This window comes from Saccopteryx leptura, chromosome 5 (assembly GCF_036850995.1).
Source record: "Saccopteryx leptura isolate mSacLep1 chromosome 5, mSacLep1_pri_phased_curated, whole genome shotgun sequence".
NCBI classification, from domain to species: Eukaryota; Metazoa; Chordata; class Mammalia; order Chiroptera; family Emballonuridae; genus Saccopteryx; species Saccopteryx leptura.
In genome coordinates, this window is record NC_089507.1 from 123,757,298 (window position 1) to 123,780,314 (window position 23,017).

General features: G+C 43.9%; 1 protein-coding gene across 19 annotated transcripts in view; it reads right to left on the reverse strand.

The window, feature by feature from the left end:
- The window catches only part of KIAA1217 (KIAA1217 ortholog), a 561,660-nt gene that overhangs the window by 292,665 nt on the left and 245,978 nt on the right, over nucleotides 1-23,017 (reverse strand). The window contains exon 1 of one of the 19 annotated variants that reach the window (XM_066383941.1): nucleotides 21,209-21,432. The exons of 17 other annotated variants lie outside the window; for them this stretch is intronic. In XM_066383941.1, coding sequence (XP_066240038.1) covers nucleotides 21,209-21,310 — 102 coding nt within the window. In that variant the 5' untranslated portion in view covers nucleotides 21,311-21,432. One more of the 19 variants, XM_066383946.1, reaches the window with a different exon arrangement.

Sequence of the window (23,017 nt, forward strand, 5' to 3'; positions counted from 1 at the left end):
ATGCTGTTGAATTCATGAATTAAATTCAACTTATTTTCCACAATCTGAGCAGAACTGGGCAGAAAGAAATGGTCAGGGCTAGAGCATCAGCTGGCCGCATCCCCTCCAATATTCACAACAACACTGCCAAAGTCACCAGAGGGTTGAGTCTAGAAGGACAGGTTAGAAAAATATAACAGCTCCTGGCCGGTGACTCAGTGGATAGAGCATCAGCCTGGCATATAGACGTGCTGGGTTTGATTTCTGGTCAGGGCACAGAGGAGAGGAGACCATCTGCTTCTAACCCCCCCCCCCCACTCCTCCTTCTCTCCTTTTTTTTTTTTTTTTGTTTGTTTTTTGTTTGTTTGTTTTTTTACAGAGGCAGAGATAGACAGGGACAGACAGACAGGAACGGAGAGAGATGAGAAGCATCAATCATCAGTTTCTCGTTGCGCGTTGCAACTTCTTAGTTGTTCATTGATTGCTTTCTCAAATGTGCCTTGACGCGGGCCTTCAGCAGACCAAGTAACCCCCTGCTGGAGCCAGCAACCTTGGGTCTAAGCTGGTGAGCTCTTTGCTCAAGCCAGATGAGCCCGCACTCAAGCTGGCGACCTTGGGGTCTCGAACCTGGGTCCTTCCGCATCCCAGTCCGACACTCTATCCACTGCGCCACCACCTGGTCAGGCTTTCTCTCCTTCTTACTCTCCTACAGCCAGTGGCTCGGTTGGTTCAAGCATGAACCTGGGCTCTGAATATAGCTCCATGGGAGTGCATCAGCCTTCAGCACTAAAAATAGCTAGGTACTCAAACACTGGCCCCAGACGGGGTTCCCTGGTGGATCCCGGTTGGGGCATATGTGGGAGTCTGCCTCACTATCTCTCTGCCTCTAACCTAAAAAAAAAAGAAAAAAAAGAAAAGAAAAGAAAAAGAAGAAGAGAATAATCAAGAAGCCAAGAAGACTGAAGTGATGGCCTGGACCCCTGCTGCAGTCTGTTCCTGCCATGTCATAATGGCCAATGGACTCTGCTTTGGAAAAATCTATCAAGAACCAAATTACGCTGATGTTAAAAGTCAACAAAGCCAGTAGCATGAATCCCAACTGTATCTTAAGCTAAAGCTTAGTGGGGAGGGGGGGAACTATAGTATTATTATACAACCAATCCTTGTTATTCAAAAACTTTGTGTTTGCAAACTCATCTACTTGTTAAAATTTACTATTTGTAATACCCAAATTTATACTCCCAGCATTTTTGCTGTTATTTGCCAACATGAAGCACTGAGAACGATTTGAGTTGCTAGATGAGCATGTACTCACCTGAAGTCCCACAAGGTGCTGCTCTGCCCTCATTCTGCAAAAAAGTGTCTTTTACAGGCTATGTAGTGCCATATTTTTTTTTGGTGATTTCACTATTTAAAATGGTTCCCAAGTATGCAGTGTTCCTAAGCACAAGATGGCTCTGCTGTTCTTTATGAACAAAATATATAAGTCTTAAACGTCCTTCAGGCATTAGTTATAGCTGTTGGCCATGGGTTCAATGTTAAAGAATCAACAATATATATATATACTACAAAAGATGTTTTTAACCATAGACACACATCAAACAAGGCTTTGTGTTGACTGGTCGACAAAAATGTGACCAGAGGCTCACGGGAACCTACCTCTGTCTTTCACCTGGGAAATTCAGTATTCATCAAAATATTCAGTATTCACTAATTTAGTGTATGCAACAACTTTAAAGAACATCACTAGAGTAAATAACAAGAACTGTCTGGGTTTTCAAACTACAACAAAAATGCCATAAATTTGTAAAATAGAAGTTGGAGATAAAACCAAAGCAAAGGACACTTAGGTATAGCATGTTCATCGTTTTTATTTTTATTTTTTTGCAGAAATCTGACAGTTTCTGAACACAGGCTTGTAATAGAAAATATAGCCAGCTCATATTTACATGGTCCTCTATCAATTATGATTTTGTATTAAAATGAATACACAATTAGTCATAATTTTTATGATTAACTCTTAAGTATAATATACATATATGCTCACCTTCAAAAAAAAGGGTACACATCTTAACCACCTGAAAAATAGGCTTCCTCACAATGAGACTATCACAGGCGTGCCTAAAGCAATAAAAGATGTTAGGCCACTGAGTCAGTTTAGAAGTAGTATACATAGTTACAGTTTTTGGTCACATTACCACTGCTTTGCAAGACATATATATATATATATATATTTTTTTTTTTTTTTTTTTTTTGTAAAAAGCTAAATTTCAAAAAATAAGTGGCCAGAATAAAAACAGAGAAATCCTCTTCATACAGACTTAAGTAAAAGTTATTTAATACTGTATTAAAACCTTTGTAACCATTTACTTTTGTCTGATTTGGGTACCACTTCGTGAATTCTATTTCCAAATTTTTTAAAGTCAACAATAGTTGGACTTTCTTATTGCCAAGTCTTTGAAGGCATTCATTATTCCCCCAAATTATCCAATCATATGGGACCAATCTGAAAGTAAGCATCAGTCACCTCAGCTATTCCCAACTCAACAGTTTCTAGTTAGAGGCATACAATCAACTCATATGTCTGTGTTGTTAGAGTGACCCTGGTACTATGTGGAATACAAACCAATATCTCATTACTTACAAAATTTCAGTTGTTTTGGCTTAAAGTATGTATTTATAATCTACTGGTCCTGGATGGGAAAACTTGCTGCACTACATGTGTGCTCTGGTTAGGCTCAAGGTTTCACATTTTTATGTTTGGCGGTAGCAGTCATGTTCTTGAATTAAGGTAGGAAAGGAGATGCCCTGTGGGCCCTCTGAAAGATAATCTGGAGATATATATATATATATATATATATATATATATATATAGTTTTTCTGAAGTGAGAAGCAGGGATGCAGAGACAGACTAGAACTGACAGTCAACCCCAGTCTTCCATGCTCAACAGTGACGAGTGGCCTGGTGCAGGCAGGGCTACCTGGAGGGGCTTCAGAGCCCACACTCTTCTCAACATACCATTTGAGGAATTTGAGGTGAAAGAAGAAAACTCAGACATCATTTCATCATCTATGAAATTTTTTTCAATAGATAACATTACCCAGGCTAAATAAATTAAGTGATTAAGGTCACACATCAATTAGAAATGGAGTCGACTCTTGGTCTGGGTTTCCTAACTCCAACCTGAATTATGGTGAGCTCACTGCCAGTTCTCAGTGGGTAGTGACTTTCATGGGAGATCTCCCTTATCTCATTCTAGTGCCTACACGCAGTGCCATCTGTTACAGAAATGTGACCCTACTCGTGTGGGAAGCAGGAAGAAGGAAGCCCCAGGTGCCTTCTAATGCCAATGAGAGATTGAGGGTGGAGAAATGCCAGGCTTCCCCGCCAGCCCAGAGCCCAAACCACTACATGTCTCTCTCCTATGAGTGTCTCCAAGGCCTTGGTCTCCCTGTTCTTGTGACCAGCCCAGAATGAGAAGGTGAGTTCTATATGAACTTGACAATGAGCGCTATTTTATCTTGCATGAGGCCAGGCCATAATTTTGAATAAAATGATTTTTATGTGAAGAGGTTAGCGGGGAGGGGAGTGGGAGTTTCAAGGAATATAACGATTAGAATGAGCTATGCACAGGTTTGTTAACATGCCTCTGTGTGTATAATTTCATTATCCTTATTTTCTATTCCCTTAGTAAAATGAAAGTAGTAACTAATGAAATGGTTATTGTTAGAACCAAAATTAACATGTATAGTGCGGAATCCCAAGATTCAGCATGTTGTTTATATTGTGAGATTTTTCCAAATCTGATCTCTAAAGTTCATCACAAAGGAAGTGATTACAAAGGTCCACTGAACTGAGTTCATTACCCCAAAATTTGTTAATATTTTTCCCTTCAGAACATATTTGACGCCTGACCTGGCAGTGGCGCAGTGGATAGAGCATCGGACTGGGATGCAGAGGACCCAGGTTCAAGACCCCGAGGTTGCCAGCTTGAGTGCGGGCTTATCTGGTTTGAGCAAAGCTCACCAGCTTGGACCCAAGGTCACTGGCTCAAGCAAGGGGTTACTTGGTATGCTGAAGGCCCATGGTCAAGGCACATATGAGAAGGCAATCAATGAACAACTAAGGTATCGCAACGAAAAACTGATGATTGATGCTTCTCATCTCTCTCCATTCCTGTCTGTCCCTATCTATCCCTCTCTCTGACTCTCTCTCTGTCCCTGTAAAAAAAAAAAAAAAAAAAAAAAAAAAAAAAGGGAACATATTTTATGGTAATCAAAATAGAAAATAATCCTAAAATTAAAAATGTCATTCCAAAAATAATTTTGATGCCAAATTGGAAAAGAAAGATGCAAAAGTACTTTGAAAGTGGCACTAAAGTACCAATTTTTAAAAATTACAGGCAAATTAAGAATATGCTCTTCTTAATGACACTAAACTTCAATAATTTTCTCCACAATGATTTGAAAGCCCTATAATTCTCATAGAAACCTGGCAATCTCTCCCATTTCCCCTCAGCAGAATAGAGAACTATGTATGTTCTGTTTTGTAGTTCAATAAAATATTGCTTTAAAACGGAAATTAGGGCAGGGGACGCATGTCAGGATTGCTCTTGAACATCATCAAAAGAAGGAAATCTAAGCTACGGTTCACGATGCAGTAGCTTAATCCATCACCTGTATTTTTCATGCTTGCTAACTGGAAAAAAAATTGAAAATAACAAAAGATGCCATTCTTCATGCAATGGACTGTTTCAATGGAGTGCGTGCACATTAATTGTCTTTATGATGATGGTTAGCTTGTGAGTATTTCCTCTAACAGCCCACTTATAAGCAGAGGAGCATCATCAGAATCTGGTAAGTGGATGAGCATAAGACAGAACTCATGTAAGTGTCCCAGGGCTAGAAGAAGCAGTGTTCAGTGACCAAACTTACTTTTTACATCAAAAAGAATCTTGGGTATTTGTCCAGTATAATCATTTAAAATGTCAAAGATTTACTAAGAAAGATGATGAAAAAAATTGATTGTTCTCTTTTGGAAAACAATGAAGGTATTAAGGACTGTCCATTGCCAACTCCTTTGTTAGGAAAGCAGACCAGATCAGTGTCCTGGGTAGACTGACACCCAGAACTCAGAAATCTGACATGATTCTGTTTCCATCACCCACTGCTCTGTCTTGTGGTGGGAGTGACTCTTCCCTACCTGTGTGAATACAGGCTTTAGTTAGGGGCTCACCACAGGTGCTGAGATGGAGGTATGAGATTAAGGGCTTTCTCACAGTCTCTTAATCTTTATGTTCTCTTAGAATCACAAAATTGAGACTTATTTAGTATTTTAGATAGTATGGAGCCTGAATCTATAGGGGTGGTGGTGGGGGGATGGTTCAGTACTCTGCTACTTCTAAAAGTGTTCCTTGTTAAATACTTGCATTGTTGAACATATTACAGAACTGTTTTGTTGTTTTTTAAGCGAGTGAAAGAGGTAGAGAGAGGAGAAGAGAGACAGAAAGGGAGGGAGATGAGAAGCATCAACTTGTAGTTGCATCACTTTAGTTGTTCATTGATTGCTTCTCATACATGCCTTGACCAGGAGGCTCCAACCGAGCCAGTGACCCCTTGCTCAAGCCAGCAACCTTGGGCTTCAAGCCAGTGACCTTTAGGCTCAAGCCAGAGACCATGGAGTCATGTTGATGATACCATGCTCATACTGGCGACTCTGCACTCAAGGTGGTTAGACTGCACTCAAGTCAGATAAGCCTGTGCTCAAGCCTGGGCATCGGGGTTTTGAACCTGGGACTTCAGTGTCCAAGGTCAATGCTCTATGCACTGCCACCACAGGTTAGGCCATATTACAGAACTTCTTGAGATAACCAAGCCTATTCTATGATCGTGGGTAGCACAGAACAAAAGCCAAGGCATCATGTCCCAAAGCAGTATTATTTCTCCAAGAGAAAACCACCCCATTCATTTTGCCTTTCATGTGATAAGTCCTGAGTGAGTGAGTGAGTGCTCAGGTCCAAATACTAGCCTTCATGTTTCTACCAAATGAATGTTTGAAGCAATCTTCTTCTTTTTTTTTTTTTTAATGAGAAAGACAGGGACAGACAGACAGGAAAGGAGAGATGAGAAGCATCAGTTCTTCATTGTGGCACCTTAGTCGTTCATTGATTGCTTTCTCATATGTACCTTGACTTTGGTGGGGGGACTTCAGCAGAGTGAGTGACCCCTTGCTCAAGCCAGCGACCTTGGACTCAAGCAGTGACCTTGGACTTCAAGCCACTGACCTTTTGGCTCAAGCCAGTGACCATGGGGTTACGTCTATGATCCTATACTAAAGTCAGTGACCCCACGCTCAAGCTGGTGAGCCTGCACTCAAGCTGGCAACCTTGGGGTTTCAAACCTGGGTCCTCTGTGTCCCAGGCTAATGTTCTATCCACTGTGCAACCACATGGTCAGGCAAAACGATCCTTTTTAAAATGAGCCAATGGCAGGAGGTTAGCAAGTCAATTAACTGGCAGGGAGAAAGGATAGCAGAGTTTTACATATCATATTAAGAATAATCTCAAACAGAACAGGTTGTTGACACATTGTACAGTAGGAACTGTTTTCTCAGTTTTATGAAAATCCAATATAAGAAATCTGACCTTTCTACCCAAACAAACTAGGGAGCAATGATTTGCACTAGAATCCCTCCCTGTTCACTGACAGCATTTTTTTTTTAAATAGCATCTCCTAAAGTAACTTCCTATTATTCTAAGAGCACTGATGATTAACTAACTTCTGGAGAAGGGAGCTTTAGAGCATGAAAACAGAGTTAAAGGGTGAGCTACCACTGCCAATTACAGGGCAATCAGGAAGCACATCATCTCCTTAATTTAATGTAAGATAATGGCAAAGGCGATTTGATTTATGAAAATTCAACCTACACCCAAATTTCAAGCCTTCATTAACTGCATGACGTTTGGCAAACCATGCAGCAGGGTTAACAGCCTATCAGCTTGTTTCTAGACCAACAGCACTAAACACGACACCTAGCTGAAAAGAAAACAGATCTCCCTCAAGTGTCCCATCCTCTCTGTAAAGCATTATTACTCATAGCAAGGGGGAACTGCAAAAATAATTTCACTCTAAAAAACCTCAGCTCCATTAACAGTCTGTCACTCTTTTACAATCAATTCAAATACGGTATGTCCTTCTTTCTGCAGTCCTTCCAGGTGCCCTCCCATGGAAAGAACTCTCTTCCTTTGGGTTCCTGTACTGCCTTACTCATATCACCGCAGAAGAGTTCTTCTGTCGCTTCCACGTCTGAGTTTCTGTCATTAGACTGGAGATCTTTGAGGACACAACTCGTCTTTATTAATCTGGATGTTTCCATTAGATACATTAATTCCTGGCTCTAAGTGTATGCTTAATGGGAATTTATTTCATTGTATTTATGGAGAAGGGGACAAACATAAAGGTACAGGTAACTCAATTTCACTGTAATCAAAACTGACAAATTTCAACTCCAGACCTTTCACCTCACATTACAGCCAGTCATGTGATCACAACAGCATACTGGCGGGCTCCTTTTACTTCCTGTCATCTAGTCACAGGGACAGCTGATGAGCAGCTCAGAGTCAAGAAAAAGAGAAAAGATTTGGATAACCCATAAACAATGGTCAGTCCAGGCCCTGGCCGGTGGGTCAGTGGATAGAGAGTGTCGGCCCAGCGTATGGATGTTCCAGGTTCAATTCCCAGTCAGGGCACATAGGAGAAGTGACCATCAGCTTCTTCCCACCTCCATCTCCCCCTTCTTGTCCAGCAGCCCGCAGCCAGTGGCTCAGTTTGAGTGCAGCCCCAGACACTGAGGATAGCTTGGTTGGCATGAGCACTTCAGCCTCATGTGCTAAAAATAGCTCCGCACTTGAGCATGGGCCCCAGATGAGGTTGCTGGAATCCCAGAATATGCTAGAGTCTACATCACTATTTCCCCTCCTTTCATCTACAAAAACAAAATCAATGACTTATCTTCACAGATCGAAGTTGAATATTATGTGGCTTCCAAGGTTCTGTATAAAACAAAGCATCTTTCACCCTTTTCCCTTTGGAATTGTATTGCTTTCTCCTTCCTCTCCCCTAAAGATAAATACTACTTGGATTTCTTCTCTGGCTTTACTCACTTAGACTTCCCTGACTCCTCATCCCACCCATAGACTATGTCAGTGCCCCATGAAAAACAACTCTTTATCTTCCCGTAACACTCACAGCATACTGGCGGGCTCCTTTTACTTCCTGTCATCTAGTCACAGGGACAGCTGATGAGCAGCTCAGAGTCAAGAAAAAGAGAAAAGATTTAGATAACCAATAAACAATGATCACTTGTAATTATTTAAGATTTTATCCTCCCCACCCCCAAGAAGAGGGAAACCTTGTCCATGTTGCTCACTATGGTTTGTACACTGCCTAGCACAATGCCCAGAACAATGGAGATACCCAATCTCTTTATTCAATGAATGGAGGGTGTTGGGCAGATAAAATGTATTATGCTCACTTTGTTAAAGATGGCGTTACCCAGGTGAAATTAATGTGTGTCTCTGGTCAGGCAAGATCTTTGTAGCCTGGGGCTTGGTTTTGGGATTAAGCCTTTCCCATCCTTTTTGATGTGGGGTGGTACAATCCCATCATGACTCAGAGAAGTAACTTTGTATTAGAGACTTCCCTATTTTGTATATTGGATTAGAGGTTGTGAAGTTACACTATAAAATAGGGGCAGAACAGGAGCTTGCTGTTGGGCGGATAAAATGTATTATGCTCACTTTGTTAAAGATGCCATCGCCCAGGTGATATTAATGTGTGTTGGAGGCAGACAGGATCATTGTAGCCTGGGGCTTGGTTTTGGGATTAAGCCTCTCCCACCCGTCTTGATGTGGGGTGGTACAATCCAATCATGCCTCAGAGAAGTGACTTTGTATTAGAGACTTCCCTGTTATGTATATTGGATTAAGGGTTTGGATTTCTACACTATAAAATGGGGACGGAACGAGAGTTTGGGCTCTTGGTTCCTGAGATTAGCATGAGAGAGCAGAGAAAGTAGAGCCAGCAGCGGAAGGCGGCCACGTGGAGGAGGCCAGGAAAAGCAGCCAAGATGGTGGAGTGCTGAGTGAGATGCCAGTTTGTACAGAGTTTGTATCTGGGATAAGGCAGGAGATGGGGAACTGAGGAGAAGAAGGCTGGTGAGCTAGAAACCTTTGATTCTAGGAAACTCGGATAAGTCAGTGGCTTTGTGAGCACTGAGTGTGACTGGGTTTTGGAGCCCAGTGTATGTTTTTACTTGCCCGCCGGGTGCAAGGTAGGATTAAAGGCTATGGCCCACCAGTTTTTGGCTCCATGGTTTCTTTACCGACTGTCCGAATCAAATGCGAACCTGCATGGGCCGGGCTGCTGTGTTAGTGGCCCCGGCCCTGCCTGCTGGCTTTACACTTGCGCTCTTGGTTCCTGGGATGATTAGCATGAGAGAGCAGAGGGAGCAGAGCAGAGAGCAGAAAGAGGCCATGTGGCCGAGAGAAGCATCCAAGATGGCGGAGTGCTGAGCGAGATGAGAGTTTGTGTAGAGTTTGTATCTGGGATAAGGAAGGAGATGGGGAACTGAGGAGAATAAGGCTGGTGAGCTAGAAGCCTTTGATTCTAGGAAACTCGGATAAGTCAGTGGCTTTGTGAGCACTGAATGTGAGTGGGTTTTGGAGCCCAGTGTGTGTTTTTACTTGCCCGCCGGGTGCAAGCTAGAATTAAAGAAAATGGCCTATCAGTTTGTGGCTCCGTTGTTTCTTTACCGACTGTCCGAATCCAATGCGAACCTGCATGAGCCAGGCGGCTGCTTTGATAGTGGCAGCCGCGCCTACTGGCTTAACAGAGGGAAAAGAAAAAGAAAGAGAAAGAAAATCTTTCACATGAAAAACAGAAGAGATAAAGACCCTGAGATGGGAAACAGACACCTACCTATGCCTGGAGGGGGTGTCTCTTCACCCTCCATTCTTACAACTCTAAGTTGTTTGTTAAGATATTGCCTTGGAATAAAGTCAGGAGTTTAAGAAAATAAGAGGTGGGGTGAAGAAGTGTGCACTAATATGAGGATGAAGGTCCCAAAGACATGTGATAAAATTTTCTAAAGGCCCACACACATACACAGTAAGGCCACGTGGAAAAGGAGAAGCAGCCAAGATGGCAGAGTGCTGAAGGAGAAGCCAGTTTGTGCAGAGTTTGTGCAGAGTTCCTGCAGAAAGAAGGAGATGGGGAACAGAGGTGAATAAGGCTAGCGAGCTAGAAACCTTTGATTCCAGGAAACTCAGATAAATCAGTGGTTTTGATAGCCCTGAATGGAAAGGGAAGTGTTTTCCCACTGTGTGTATTTCTTGCCCGCGGGGTGCAAGCTAGGATTAAAGCTAATGGCTCACCAGTTCTTGGCTCCCTTGTTTCATTCCTGTCTGTCCGAATCAAGTGTGAACCTGCATGGGCCAGGCGGCTGTGATGGTGGCTGCGGCTACTGGCTTTACAGACCAATTTAAGCATCACTTATAAAGACACAAAACCTTCAAGTCCAGATAAATTATAAAGTCCATGGCCAATATCTAAATTATCAAAGACCAACACAAGTCTGGTGATAATAGTAAATGCTGCATCAAGTAGTCCCTTTCCTTGTCCTTTATAAACTCCTCATATTGTTTTATAAAGCAGGCTCTTATCCTAGATAGTCTCTGAAACAAAGTCTTTGAGGGAAAAGAAGGAAACATGTTATCATCCACAGTTCACTGATTTCCTGGAATGTTCTGAGCAACTCCTCCCTCTGAGTATGTGCTTTGCTTTTTCTTCCTCTTTTTTTTTTTTTTAACTCCAAAACTGGAATTACTAGTTCAACACATTATCACAGACTTGGCCTTTCATCTCCTTACCCAACTGTATCAACCTGATAAAACCCAAACCTGCCTGCCTTTGTTTCATCTTGCCTACCCTCTTTCCAAATTAACACTCGCGGATGTGTTGACTAGTAGACCCTCTGAAAAGGCATCTTTTCCCTATCCCTCTCCACGTTTCAGAAATGGAACAAAAACAGAGAAAGGCTGAATTTTAAGCACTCTAACACAATTTTGACCCTTATTATATATGTTCTACCAGTTGCTCTCCTCAGAGCAGAGAAAAGAAAAACCAACCTGTGTTTTTTACACGGAGTTGAGGTGTATGACTGATAGAATATATCTGGCACTAAATCTATAATTCCCTGCAAAAACTTCAATACTCCCAAACCTACTATTTAATGGACCAAAAACATACACACACAAAAACGGTTTTCCTAATAAAAACATTAGCAGGTGTCCCCAAACTAGGCCCGCAGGCCACATGCGGCCCCCTGAGGCCATTTATCTGGCCTCCCACTGCACTTCTGGAAGGGGCACCTCTTTCATTGGTGGTCAGTGAGAGGAGCGCTGTATGTGGTGGCCCTCCAATGGTCTGAGGGACAGTGAACTGGCCCCCTGTGTAAAAAGTTTGGGGACTCCTGCCTTAGAGGCTCCCCACAGCATAAAATATATACCTAACCGCACTCAGTTGGGCAAGGCCAATCAGTAACAAGGTAGGTGTCAGAAAGAAACTGCCCCTCAAATCTAAACAACTAAAGCACTGGTTCTCAAAGTGCACCCTAGAAGATTTCCAGGTGCGTCCTGTGGCATTCCAGAGAAATATGTATCTGTTGGGGACCAAAAAACCAACAGGGGTTTGGAGTTTAGATTTTTGGGGGACAGAGGTGTGGGGAATTGGCTGTAGCTGACAGTCTGCCCAACCCCCCACCTCATTTGCCTGATTAGGTTGCAAAAGGCTGTTAAGCTGTGGTGCTGGATTGTTTACACTACCTCCATGTTCCCCGGAAAGACTAGAGGTAAGTTTCCTCTATCCTTTGTTTGGCGTAAAGTTAAGATGATATGTATGGTGGGGGTTTTCTGCACTCAACACAATTAAGAGTAAAAAGAGAGGAATTCTTCAATGTATTGATGAAGAAATGAGAGTTTGCCTTTCAAATATTTGCCCAAACATTGAAGAAATCACTAGGACACATCAGGCTCATGTTTTTCATAAACACTAGAATGAAAAACTTAACACATTTGTGCCAAGACCTGCCCAATTTACTAAATCTTACTAAGAATGTATCTATATATATATAAAGATAACTTTTTTTGTCGTTTTTTTAATTTTTTAACCCCTCTTTTTACAAAGTCTAAAAAGCATAACTCAAAAATGTAACATAAAAAATGTTTTTTAATATCAGAATAAATTTAATTTTGTCATATTTATTTTGTTTAATTACCATAAAAGCACACTTGGACTTTTTTTTTCTTCAATATTTGACTTAATTATTATAACATGCGTCTCTGAAATTTGTATATAGTATGCCTACAATTATTTGTAGGATTTTAAATGTGCCCCGACTTCAAAGAGTTTGAGAACCACTGAACTAAATGCTTGACAGTCATTCTCCCAAACACACGTGGGAGACAGCTCCTCTATCTTCACTTGGTATTGAGAGGTTAAAATACCTTTCTAGAGTCAACATCAGTGACAGCAGAAGTGGCAGAAAGGGAAAGCTAGTTTGTACCTTTGAGAATCCAGTGTCCCTTCTGTAAAATATTAGGCACATTTTCCACGTGCTCTTGCAGTGGTCTAGGACCAGGAAGGAGATAATACAGTAGCCTGGAGTGGCGAGCATTTCCTGCAGGAGCTAAGCACAGTGGAATGACCCACACAAGCTTTTAGTTTCAAGCCCTCTAAAATGGCCTCACATTTGCACATCTTCAGTTCTTAGCTACCTTTACACAGACATCTCCCTCATGGCCACCAATGGACAAGAGTTGCAGTAAACTGTTCTTAAGGAAGTACAACTGGAAAAATTACAAATAGATGTGAATATTCTTGTGTACTTATATACAGAAAGAAAGGAAGGACGGAGGGAAAGAGGGAAGGAAGTTGACTGAGCATGCCAGGTTCTGGCTGAAACCCTGGAATTCCACATACACTTGCCCATGTGTCACATATGTCTGGGACAGAGAAGCAGGAAAACAGGAATGCATGGCTTCAGCACAAGAGGCTGCTGAGACCCAGACACAAGAGCTTTCCTGTTGGGCGCATATTATATGTGAGTGGACCTTTGCCCTCATCCATGACACTAAGGTTACTCAACAGAACTGTAATAAGGGATTTTATTCTCAAAGAAATCTCAGAAGGAACTCTCACTTTCCCTAGCACCTTGAATTGAGACACCCACAAATATTTAAGACAGATAATCATCCAGCCTCTATAATGGCCAACACCACTGTTGGGCGGATAAAATGTATTATGCTCACTTTGTTAAAGATGGCGCTGCCCACGTGGAGGCCGTTGCCCAGGTGATATTAATGTGTGTCTCTGTGGGCTGAGGGCAGGCAGGATCCTTGTAGCCTGGGGCTTGGTTTTGGGATTAAGCCTTTCCAACCCGTTTTGATGGGGGGTGGTACAATCCCATCATGCCCCAGATAAGTGACTTTGTATTAGAGACTTCCCTATTTTGTATATTGGATTAAAGGTTATGAATCTACACTATAAAGTGGGGGCAGAACAGGAGCTTGCTCTCTCAATTCTTGAGATTATCATTAGAGGAGAGAGCAAAGAGGAGAGGGGAGAGAGGCATCTGGAGGAGGCCAGGAGAAGCAGCCAAGATGGCAGAGTGTTGAGTGAGAAGCCAGTTTGTGCAGAGTTTGTGCAGGGAGAAGGAAGGAGAGGGGGAACAGAGGTGAATAAGTCTGGTGAGCTAGAAACCTTTGATTCTAGGAAACTCGGATAAGTCAGTAGCTTTGTGAGCACTGAATGAGTGGGTTCTGGAGCCCAGTGTGCGTTTTATACTTGCCCGCCGGGTGCAAGCTAGGATTAAAGATAATGGCCCATCAGTTTTTGGCTCCGTTATTTTATTACCAACTATCTGAATCCAATGCGAACCTACATGGACCAGGCTGCTGTGATGGTGGCCCTGGATACTGGCTTTACAAACACCTACTCAATTGGTAACATAAATCAGTGTTTTGTCACATTGACTCTCACCATCTGATCCAGCAGTATTTTTGCCTTAAAGCCTTTTTCTCCTTGTGTGGCTCAATATGGACATGTGAACAACACCCGAATCCTCTTCAGAGTAATCCTTCATGAACTAGAGACAACAAATACATCACCGCCAACCCTCTTTTCAACAACACCTCCAATACTCTCACCTTTCCATTCTTTTACCATTTGCCCCCTTTCCTTCCTAATCCCCTGTGATAACTAAAAGAGGACAAAACACTGACATATGACTCCAATACATTAAAATGGCTCTTCTATGTCAACTTTTTCCTCCATATACACACACAGTTGAGGAGGCTCTTTCTCCGGTGAATATGGATCTTTGTATGTCAAACACTGAATTCTCAGAGGCCAAACTATCCCGTCTACTGTGTCTTGGCTCAGTTGCTGGAAAGAGTCAGGTCTCTAAATTTAGAGTTTTCCCATGGCTTAGCTCAGGCAAATGTCATTCCCAGGCAATACACATGGCAGCAGGCCCTGCAACTCTTCCCAGTCATCGATAACCCAGTCTGTCTGCAGGGTCCTGGCTAAAGTAACTAAGCTGCTATGACTGCATTCCCAACCACCCACAGCAACCCCACCTGTACTCTCTTCAACTCCACTCTTCCCTCTTCAAAGACAGTCTCCCAAAACACACACACACACACACACATACACATACACACAACTCCTCCTGAGACAACCGCCACAGATGTTTCTTCTTCCCGACCCTGATAGTACTCCACAGAGTCCCTCACTAACACTGCTTCTCTCCCCAGAGCACAGGGGAATGGTCCCTCTTACATACCCTTTCCCCAGTCACCCACTCACCACTGTCACAGCCTGGGCCAGAAGGGCTCACTAAGTCTCAAATGCAAAATTAGAACTCAAGACCCATGTAAAGCCAGTAATCAAGGCCAGGACCACTATCACAGCAGCCACCTGGCCCATGCAGGTTCGCATTGGATTCGGACAGTCGGTAAAGAAACCATGGAGCCAAAAACTGGTGGGCCATAGTCTTTAATCTAGCTTGCACCCGGCGGGCAAGTAAAAATACACACTGGGCTCCAAAACCCAGTCACATTCAGTGCTCACAAAGCCACTGACTTATCCGAGTTTCCTAGAATCAAAGGTTTCTAGCTCACCAGCCTTCTTCTCCTCAGTTCCCCATCTCCTCCCTTATCCCAGATACAAACTCTACACAAACTGGCATCTCACTCAGCACTCCGCCATCTTGGCTGCTTTTCCTGGCCTTCTCCACGTGGCCTCCTCCCACTGCTGGCTCTATTCTCTCTGTTCTCTCATGCTAACCTCAGGAACCAAGAGCCAAACTCCCGCTCCGTTCCCATTTTATAGTGTAGAAATCCAAACCCTTAATCCAATATACATAATAGGGAAGTCTCTTAATACAAAGTCACTTCTCTGAGGCATGATAGGATTGTACCACCTTACACCAAAAAGGGTAGGAAAGGCTTAATCCCAAAACCAAGCCCCAGGCTACAAGGATTCTGCCTGCCTTTAGCCCACCCCAACACACATTAATATCACCTGGGCAACGGCCTCTTTAACAAAGTGAGCATAATACATTTTATCTGCCCAACAACCCATTTCTTATTTAAAAAAAAAGCCAGAAAAATCACAGCTCAGTAGGTCAGCTAAACTGCAGATTACACGCACTTCTGTAGGGGTATTTGGAAGGGAGGAGTCAAATGCCATAAAACCAGCTTAAAAGATAAACTTGCATAGCAACAGTCATTTCGGGATGACATGTTCAGTTGTAGAGAGGTACTGACCCATGTTTCCGTGGCATTGAGAACCACGTCCTAGAACTGACATTGAACACTTACTTCACAAAGCTCTGTAACTATGTCTTTTTTACGAAGAGGCATTTGGCCCTCCACCTCTAATGCTGTGACTCAGTCATTACTTCACCTTTCTTCGTGACAGTCCTGAAGACTAGGTAGAGAATGCACATCTATTCATAGAACTGGTGAGGCAAGGTAAGTAATATAACATTCCAGTGCATAAAAATTTCTGTCAAGTCTAAAGGAAAAAGCTATGAGTGGACTGTTTTATATAAAAAAATATATTTTTAAATATGTTTTTGCCTTTCATAGTGTAAAACTACACAATTCAAATGTTGATTATGGCATGAAAGAATATAACAGGCTAACAAAATAGTTTTTGGTTTTCATGGCATCTCTCCTAGTCAGCTTTGGAGAGCCTTTGTAAGGAACACGTATGAAAACAGGGTCTGAGCATGACCACTTGTGTTGCATGCTCTTCCTAAATCCATCCTAGCTCCGACTCTCCATCTTCTCTGCTGGCTGCACTCATTCAAGCCAGGTTATGATCTTACAATGAGAATACAGTGAATTACATGATCTTTCCTTCCTACTCAGGCCCTCGTAACGAGGCCTAAACCTTTATGCTTCTTTACAAGGTGGAAAAACAAGCCCAGGGAAAGCCCCTAGCTCCCTGCAAGGGACAGAGCTGCAGGACCCAATTTTAAAACCATGGGAAAATTCCAAAGTCAGACACCTCAGCTCTCTTTTGAGCAATGGAGCCAAAACACAGATGGAATGTTTGGTCTCTCAGAATCCAGTTTCACAGGAGAAAGAATCTCAACCTCGGGGTCTTGGGGGTGGGGTGGGGTGGGGTGTGTGTGTTAGGAGTTGGGCCTGAAAGGCAGCAAAGGAAGTGGAAGTTTGTTTGCTTCTCCTCTCACACCCTCCTCTTTCTTATTGCGGAAGAAGAAACCAGGGGAATGGGAAGCACTGAGAAAGAATGAATTGGGTATTAGCCAGGAAGTGACCTCCCTACAGCTGGCAGGAGGTGGGATCCCAGCAATGGGCCCACCGAGGCTGCCCTGGGGCCTGCCCCTTCAAGGGTTCCCGGAGGAAGGCAGTGGGGAAACAGGAAGTGCAGTTCCAGACTCCAGGACTTGCCAGAAGGGACTCCTCCCACACACATAGGGCCCATTTTCTTTTTTTTTTAACTTATTTTTATTCATTTTTTAGAGAGGAGAGGGAGGGAGAGAGAGAGAGAGAGAGAGAGGAGAGACAGAGAGAGAGAAGTGGGGGAGGAGCTGGAAGCATCAACTCCCATATGTGCCTTGACCAGGCAAGCCCAGGGTTTTGAACCGGCGACCTCAGCATTTCCAGGTCGACGCTTTTATCCACTGCGCCACCACAGGTCAGGGCCCATTTTCTATGCCTGGTATTTTACCAAAGTTCCTCTTAGGGTAATTCCAAGAAGTTCCAAGCTGTCAGTGAGGAAAGACTATGAGAAACTGCCAACACTTAATTTGTGAACAACCTGAACCCTCATTTTCCTACTGAAAGAAATGTTCACCCACACAGAGACAGATCACTCTACTTTTAAACATTACCCGAGTCCCCTGCGAACACAGCCCCTTGATTTCTGACTTGACTTAGAATCTCATCACAGGAGAACAGGAAAGCAGCAGCTGCACCTCCCCCAGGTGCATCTGCTAGAATCAAGACAGCACTTTGACTTGGGGTGAGGGGCACACAGCATGGTCGGATATCAAAATAATCTGAGATGTTTTCTCTCAACATATGTACCCTGACTTATCAATGTCACTGCATTAAATTTAATAAAAAATAAATAAATAAAATAAGGGGAAAAAAAAGACAGCAGTTGTCTTGGAAGAGCTGCTCTTGCCTGAGCCCTGGGTTTGTTTTAGAGAAAAATAGCTTGGGGGAAAAGGCTATCACCTTCAAGATGACACAGGGCAGATAGGATCTAGAAGTTCCTGAAAGCATAAGTCCCTGGATGATGGAATTACTTCTGAGTGCTGTCTGAACCTGGTGGCGGCTCTAGTATTTGTCCTCTGAATATTTAACTTCCACAGACTGTGCCCCAAGTCACAGGCCTTCATTTTCAGCTTGGACCTTTCACAAATTTGCTTTTCCATAGTCATCTTTCACAGAGGACAACTGTTAGCCCCAGATTTTCAAAGCCAGTCAGGATTTCAAATATCCTGTCCCATTTTGTGTGTGTGTGTGTGTGTGTGTGTGTGTGTTTGTGTTTCCACACTCGGGATTTGGAGAACACAGGATTTGGAGAACACAATAAATAATCAAGTATGATATCCTCCCTTTTACCTACCATTGCCTCTTTTTCCCCATCCATAATCTGTGTGGCTAATAACACTTATTATAGATAGCACAGTAGCCCCCCTTATCTGTGGGGGATACACTGCATGACCCTCAGTGGGTGCCTGGAATTACGGATAGCACTAAACCCTATATATACATACCTATAATAAAGCTTAATTTATAAATTAGGTGCAGTAAAAGATTAACAATAGCTAATAACGAAATAGAACAATTATAACAATATAATGTAATAAATTATGTGGGACCATTATTAAGTAAAATAAGGATGACTTGAATACAAGCACTGTAATACCTCAGCAGCTGACCTGATAACCAAGACAGCTACTAAGCCGCTAACAGGTGGGGAATGTCTACAGGTGGATACACTGGACCAACGGATGATTCAGTCCTGGCAGGACAGACACAGAACAGTGCAGTTTTAGACATCTGAACTGCTCATTTTTCATTAATATTGTTGGACTGTGATGGATCCTGGGTCACTGAAACCACAAAAAGTAAATCCACAGATAGGGGGAAGACTACTGTGCTCACCAGAGGAGTTTTTAACAAGGTGATATGCCAGGCCTGGGACCACACTTGGCTTCTGTGCTCCCTGCGGTCCACTTAAGGAGGAGCAAGGAGTCAGGAAGCAGGGCCGGAACCAGGTCAGGGCGGATCAGAAACCAGGATACTGGGGCACTAGGGAGACATCAGGGTCTGTGTCCAAGCCACCTGAGTCTCCTAAATTACCTGCCCCTTCCTCAAGAAAGGTCATAAACTAGACGTGAGGGGGGACTATTCTCAGGAAGCCTGAGGAAGGCACCTAAGCTTTCCAGCCTCACTGACCTCATCTGTCATTTGTGGGTGCCCAGATATGTTTCAGCTCCTATGGTCCTTGATTCTCTACATTAGATTTTGATCTGAGTTAGCTTTGGCTCTCAGATTAAGACTAAGAAGATTTAAGGAGGCAGGAACTCAATGAGACAAGGGTCTTGGGTCTGTGTGAGGGAATCAGAGGCCCAGTTTGACCCAAGCTGGAGGAGAGAAAGAAAATGAGAAAGGACAGGGTCCTGCACCCTCTCTGGGCGCACGCACATGTCTGCCGAATCTGCCTGCGTGAACCAGTGCCAGTCAGCTTAGGGGAATTTGGGGAGTGCCCCAGGCCCCTCCCACCTCAGCTCCATCCACCCAGAAGAATAGGCTGCCTTTTCATCCCTTCATTGATCCCAGTTCCAAAAAAGCTATTAGGAAAACAGGTTAAACTAAATGGGGCCTCTCCGCAGCGGAATGCTCTTCCTCTCTCCACTCTGGCAGAGGAAGGTCTCCATAGCAGTCATTACCCCATCCTTCCTGACCCTGCCTCCAGCACCATGACTGGGGGCTTGCTTACCTCATTTCACTCATACCGTCTTTGAAAACTATTTTTTTCCTGACCATCTTGGTTACATACATTTATGTATACCCAAACCATTTGCCAAGCCCAAATTTTGCAATAATATGGCTGCAAATAAATGGCTAGCATCTGTTTTCTCCTACCATGACCTGCAGTGATTCTCCACTGACAGGACATGTACCTCTCACCCCCTGGCCCTCTGCTGCCTGCTCGGTATCAGCTCAGCCCAAAGGTATGTGAAGAAGGCTCACCCAACCAACCTGCGAGATGAATGCATGGGGAACGTGAACCCAAATATTCCTATGCTGAAACACACAAAACACAAACACACACACTCTCACACACCCCAAATCCTCACATTGCCAATCATTTCTATTAAAATTTAAAATTGTAATGCTGGTGGCTGAGGCCAGGCAGGTTCACAGTGGATTCAGGCAGACAGTAGAAAAACTGTGGAGCTGGAAAGGGTTGGGCCATTCCGTTTAATAAAGTCTCACAACGGCGGACAAGCACACAAACAGGGGAAACCGCCTCTCAGGCAAACAGCAAAATGGCCCCTCACAGTGGCGGACAGGCAATTAATCCGTGCATCTGCAATCCCCTCTCTTGAGCGCAAGCACCCATAGCCTTATATAGGCCACACACATGTGGCGCAGTCACACTCCCATGCACCGATCAGGTAAAGTGCTTGCAGCTGGTAACTCCGCGAGCAAGCCTAACACTGCTGCCCCACACGTAGAAATAGGAAAGGGAAGGGAGTGGATTTTCCAGAAGGAACTGAACCAGTGGTGCTTTATAAAGGCCTGTGGGGCACATGCAATGACAGACCAGATACAAAACTCATCCAATGAATTCCCATATTAGGGCTGCTTTTCTTCTTATGAACCTCAGTCTCTACTCTCTGAAAACGTTTTCCTCCTGGGAAGAAAGCTAATCTATTTCTCATTCACTGGGAAGAGCCACGGTTTCTAGTGTCCAAGCTGTGCGGGCTTCCGAGGCAGATCAACGTCTGTGAGCAGAGAGGAAGTCAGGAAGGGGCAAGACGGAACACGCCGTACCTCCTCCACGCTTTGAAAAGGTGGTCCGCACAGGTTCAGAAGCAGCTGTGCATGTTTTAAGAGACACCTAACAAAAGTGTTAAAGGCAGGAAAAGCAAGGTTTGGTTTTGTTTGGTTTTTTGGTTTCCAAGAAAGTTCTTAACTGGAAGTACTCAGATTTCTAATCTTTGTGGCAATTGGAAATCAAAATTCCACAAACTGTTTAATATAGAGTCCAGCAAGGTAAGATAGATTACACCTTACCTGGAGACATTCTGTATAATCAAAGAAAAATGCTTCCTGCCTTTGTACAGAAAAAGAACAGATGTTTCAGAGTAAAAAAAAGTTATCATCAAACAAGGTTTAACTGTTGTGGGCAATCATCCTCTGGCACCAAAGCACAATTTAACTTAAAAGAAACCACGTGACCCAGTGCCCTCTCTTGCTCTCACCTGGCAATTAATGAATGGCCAGAGACAGCTCAGTCCAGTTGAGCTGCCTGGGTGGTCAGGAAGGCACCACAGAGCACAGGAGAGACCCCACGGAGAGGCGCGAGCCCTCCAACCACCCCGCTGCCGTACCTCGCTCTTGCCTGCTGCACTGCAGGGCCCCTGACAGCAGAAACGCAGGAAGCTGCCTGCCCTTCTTGGCCGTTCTACAAGAGGAGGCGCAGATGCCTCCATGTCCGGACCCCCACACGGACATCAGCAGTCCCTGCCTGGCCCACAGGGGGCCGGACCTTCCCCCTCCACGTTCAGTTCGCCTGCAGCTGTGCCCACCCTTCCCCAGGCTGGCCGGGCACTCCTGTCAGACGGAGGCCCAGGGTTTAAAGTGTGAATCATGATAGAAAATACCGGTTTTTCATTGCTCCGTGAATACTACTGGGGTGGGGTTTAGGCGAATCCGGATGTGGACGTGTAAACGGAGCCCAAGAATGTGCCTCTTCTCCAGGTATCTCACCTGGTCAAATGGGCTTGGCCCACGCACCTCTCATTAAAGAAAATCCAAGTCTACTGGGGTGAGACGAGGCCATCTGAAGTTCATCAGCACACAGTTGGGCAGGTGACATTCACGTGTAGTTTCATATTTAAAAGAGACAGATCTTAAGACATATCAAACTTTGTTTATTGCTCCTCTACCATCATGAGGCAGAAGCCTAAATTGCCAGGAGTCTCAGTGTTAGTGTTTAGTAAAATTGCTTCACCCTGAAAGGTGGTATGGTCATGGTAAGTTTCATCTGTGGCCAGATCTGCCTCAGATTCCCACTTGGCCAGAAGCTTCTAGGACAACTGAACAAAGACAGGGGCTATGACCTCCACATGCGTGAGAGCCACCCGAAGGGCCTGTCCCCACTTCCCAATGGCACGCCCTGTGCACTCATCCCCCTGACCAGTCTCAGACCATCTCCAGAGAAGATGTGCTGGTGTGTGAGGCCCCCCAGAGTTAGAAACCTGGACCCCAGACTTACTCTGGCCCTCAAAACCTAGGAGGCTGACCTAAGTCACACCAGTTTTCTGAGGCTCAGTTTCCTCAACTATAAAATGAGAGAGTGGAATCTTGTCTGCTCGCCTTCCCACCATTTCCATAACTCGCCATGGTTTTTACAAGGAAGCCCAAACTGAACAATGTCCAGCATTAAAGGTGCTGGAGGGGTTGTGGCCTGAGCTAGAAGCTGCCAGGAGCACCCGCTACTCTGGGTGGGAGCTGGCTGATTCAACTGTTGATACTATCACACCTCATATCGACTACCACACAACAAACAAACAAGAACTGGTTTGAAATATAAATTAATGATTTCTTTTTTGAGTTGAGAACACATGAAAAGGCAAAGGTTAGATGTCTCATATCATCACTAGGAAAACCCCAACCCAGAGATGATGGTACCTGTATCCCATGTCAGATATTACTGCATCAGTTTATACCTTTTATTGTGGTTGAGCACAAACATTTTAGTGACCAAAGAGTGGACAATCTGAATACAGGGGACCCAATGAAAGTGTTGAGAATTAGGAGGAAAAAAACAACAACAACAAATAATAACAAGGTCACAGGATTGAATTTCTGAAAACCAGGCATGAGACCCTGGGTGGGCAAGTCACAGACCCTCAGGAGTCTATAAACTTCCTGCATTTGGAGTCTTCACAGTGTACTATGTGGAGCCCTGGAGTGGCAAAGGGCCCTTTGGGGACAGTCATAGAGATGAATAAAGGGGAGACCAGCTTAGTTAAAGTTCCCCCACAACCCATCCAAAAGGGACTTTTCCTTAAAATTAGTGTTTGAACAAAAGCTAAAAATACTCTATCGCTCTTCTGCTAAAATCCTTGCACTACATTAAGAAAAAAACCCCAAACTCCTTATCATGGCTTACTAAACTCCCAGCCACCTCTTCA